At 36.2% G+C, this 3,301-nt stretch overlaps 1 protein-coding gene across 1 annotated transcript; it reads right to left on the reverse strand.

The window, feature by feature from the left end:
* Positions 1 to 988: 988 nt before the first annotated feature.
* Positions 989 to 3,043, reverse strand: LOC110912034 (cytochrome P450 Tp4149). The gene is made up of 2 exons (XM_022156708.2): positions 1,846 to 3,043; positions 989 to 1,769 (listed from the first exon to the last, which is right to left on the reverse strand). Exons 1-2 carry the CDS (start codon positions 2,749 to 2,751, stop codon positions 1,158 to 1,160), a joined length of 1,518 nt encoding a protein of 505 aa, XP_022012400.1. The 5' UTR covers positions 2,752 to 3,043; the 3' UTR covers positions 989 to 1,157.
* Between the last annotated feature and the right edge of the window lie 258 nt (positions 3,044 to 3,301).

A 3,301-nucleotide genomic window follows, 5' to 3' on the forward strand; every position in this document is an offset into this window, starting at 1 on the left:
CACACTTAGAGAGAGTTTGCAAAACAGATTTGTAAACATTGAGCTTGTAACCGAACCTTTCATACGCATTAATACAAGTGGTGTTAATCGGTGAATATTGTGTGTCTTGTGTTTGTGCTTGTTTCATCTCGGTTTGCACTCTAGCTTGGATTCCGCACTTGCTAGTGTGTTAAGCATAACAAGGATAAGGTTTAACCTCATCCTCCGAGGGACCTACACAATGAGTAGGAGATAAAACGGGAAATAATACTATTCAGTTGAAGTAACTTGAAAGCATAGTAATTACAAGTGCTAAAATGTCATTCTAGGATAGGAAAACTCATGTTTTCCTAAACGCGCACACACCGTAAGTTTTTTGAAAAAATAAGTGTTCATGACTCCATAATATTAGATTGGGTTCTATTACGTTTAAGTTTGTTAATGTAATAGAGCTATGTAGCTTAGTAAAAAACCGTTATACAATAGAAGGCATTCATTAATTGATAGATTTGTGGAAAACATGGAAGTGGCTCATCTCGGTGATATTCTATTGGAAAACATTCTCGGTGATATTCTATTGGAAAACATGGCATGAGTAAAAAAAATACCCGCTAATGTTATGGAGGGATCACTGACAAAATATTGACATTATGTACTGGTAGTTCACATGTCAATATAAACGACAGACAAATCAACTGACATTAGGAATATAACAGAAGTTCACATGTCAATATAAACGACAGACAAATCAACTACCATTAGGAATATAACAGAAGTTCAGATGTCAAGATCATATTTTACAACACTCTCATCGGTGATACTCAGTTTCTAGTTCTATTACATTAAAAAGATCACTTAAATGTAATAAAACCCTTTTTTTGCTATAAATCAGGTTCTCTATTGTTTATAAAGGCTCTAAGTATTTATCAAAACTTGTTTTTTCTTTAATGGCTTTATTTGAGAAATATATATGTAAGTTAATAGTAGCGAGAAAAATATAACCAATCAATTAATCAAGGAGGTGGTGAGTGGAATGTAAAATAATTACCACGTAATTAAAATATCATAGCCAGATATTAACTGAATGTGTGACCACTGTAATCAAATCACATTCATTCACTATATACTTTGAAACAAGATATTGATTGTCCGTGGCTTGAGAACCTAATAATTTGGAACTAATCTAGATGAGGAGTTGCCACAACCAATAATGGGGACTTCCTATGAAGTGTAAGGCCAGTGATCTCAGTCATGTCAAGTTCTTCCCCATTCACCTCCTCAGGCAATGCAAAGTCATATTTGTACACCAAGTTAGCTAAAGCGAGCTCGTTAACGACTATCGCAAACTGAATAGCTGGACACCCTCTCCTTCCCGCACCAAATGGAATAAACTCAAAGTTAAGCCCTTTATAGTCGATAGGATTGTTTAAAAACCTCTCTGGATGGAACCTCTCGGGTTCCACCCATCGTGTAGGATCTCTTCCTATCGCCCACGCATTAACAATCACTTGTGTACCTGCTGAAATGTCGTACCCCATTAGTTTGACATCTTGTGTTGATTCTCGGGAAATGAGTAATGGAAGTGGAGTATGCAATCGCAATGCCTCTTTGAGGACAGCTTGTAAGTACTTCATTTTCGCCAAATCGTCTTCGGTAATTATGGGTTTTCCGTGAGCTATTTCTTTCACCTCTTTCTGTAACTTTTTCATAACTCTTGGGTGTCTAATTAGTTCACTAATTGCCCACTCGATGGCTGTCGATGTAGTATCGGTTCCAGCAGCAAATAAGTCCTACAGTTAAGAAATATAAAATCTTAAACAATTCTTCACCTTAAAAAATATGTTACATATAGTTTGGTAATCTTACCATGATGGCAGCTTTAATGACATCTCTATGAAGGACAAAGTTGGTGTTTTTTTCGGATTGAATATCTAGTAAGATGTCCACTAAATCTTGGTCTTTCTCATTTCCATTTCCATCACCATCCACCGTTCTTTTCTTATTTATATGTTCTTCAAGAACACCCTCAAGAAACTCATCGAATTCTTGAGCAACTTTTTTAGTTCTTGCCACTAAACCACTCAGTCGATCCACCCACGACAACCACCGAATATAGTTCCCAACCGAAAAAGAACCAAGAAGATATGTAAACCTTACCAACAAGTCATTAAACTTCACCCCTTCATATGTTCGCCCTAATGCCACCCTACAAATTACATTATTTGTAAGCGAATTTAGCAACTCCCCTAAATCAATCACCGATCCACATCTTTTACCAATTATATCGATCATTACTTGGGTCTCTTGTTCTCTAACTTCTCGAAATGATTGAACTCGTTTACTACTTAAAAGTTGGAGCACTGCAATGCTCCTCACCTGCCTCCAGTACTCACCATAAGGTGAAAATGCGATGTCCTTAGATCCGTAAGTAAGTGTATCTGGGATGGTTAGTTTGGGTCTGCTTGCAAAGACTAGATCATGGGTTTTCAAGATTTCGCAGGCTGTTTCAGCCGATGACACTACAAGCACGGGCACACTGCCTAGTTGAATGAGAACCAGTGGACCGTGTTTTTTGGTTATGGTTTGGAGAGAGCGGTGTGGGTTCAAGCCTAGTTGATGAAGGTTTCCAATAATTGGAAGCTTTCCTGGAGATGGTGGTTGGTTTTTTTGAGGGTTTGAAGTAAATAAAAACCATTTAAAAGTAATAAAGACTGATATTACAATGAGGGCTGGAATAATTATAGACAGTACGAGATGAAATGAGAAAAACATTGTTGTTGAAATGATAATTGACTAACTAATACGTATGTTGAATTGGCTTATATAGACTTAACTCAAATCAGTTGAGTCTGAATGTGAGTACTCTGAGTTCAGGTTATAAAGGTTTAAACATGTGACTTTGAAGTCTGTAAGCAATAGATTTGTGTTGATAACGTTTGTGTGGTTGATAACGTTTAAGTGGAATACTAAACCAACAAAAGAAAAAAAAAATATCTTTGATCTTTCTGCCTATGGACTTTTGTCGTGTTACATTTGTGTTGCATTATTTCATAGTAAACTTGTGGAATTCTACTTTGATATATTTAACTTACTTTTGTAAACACGATGGCTATGCAACGAAGGCGCTTGGGATCGATTATATTATGGATCAACTGTAGATATTGGAAGAACAAATTATATATATGAGTATGCACAATGTGTGTGCAGTGACTTGGTGAACAGAGGTTGGAGAAAACACAAAATATACACACTAAAATATATTATATCTACACACTATGTCGTACATATGAGGCTATTTATAGCCATACAATAACGGTTAAAA

The sequence above is a fragment of the Helianthus annuus genome, chromosome 2, assembly GCF_002127325.2.
Source record: "Helianthus annuus cultivar XRQ/B chromosome 2, HanXRQr2.0-SUNRISE, whole genome shotgun sequence".
Classification (NCBI taxonomy): Eukaryota; Viridiplantae; Streptophyta; class Magnoliopsida; order Asterales; family Asteraceae; genus Helianthus; species Helianthus annuus.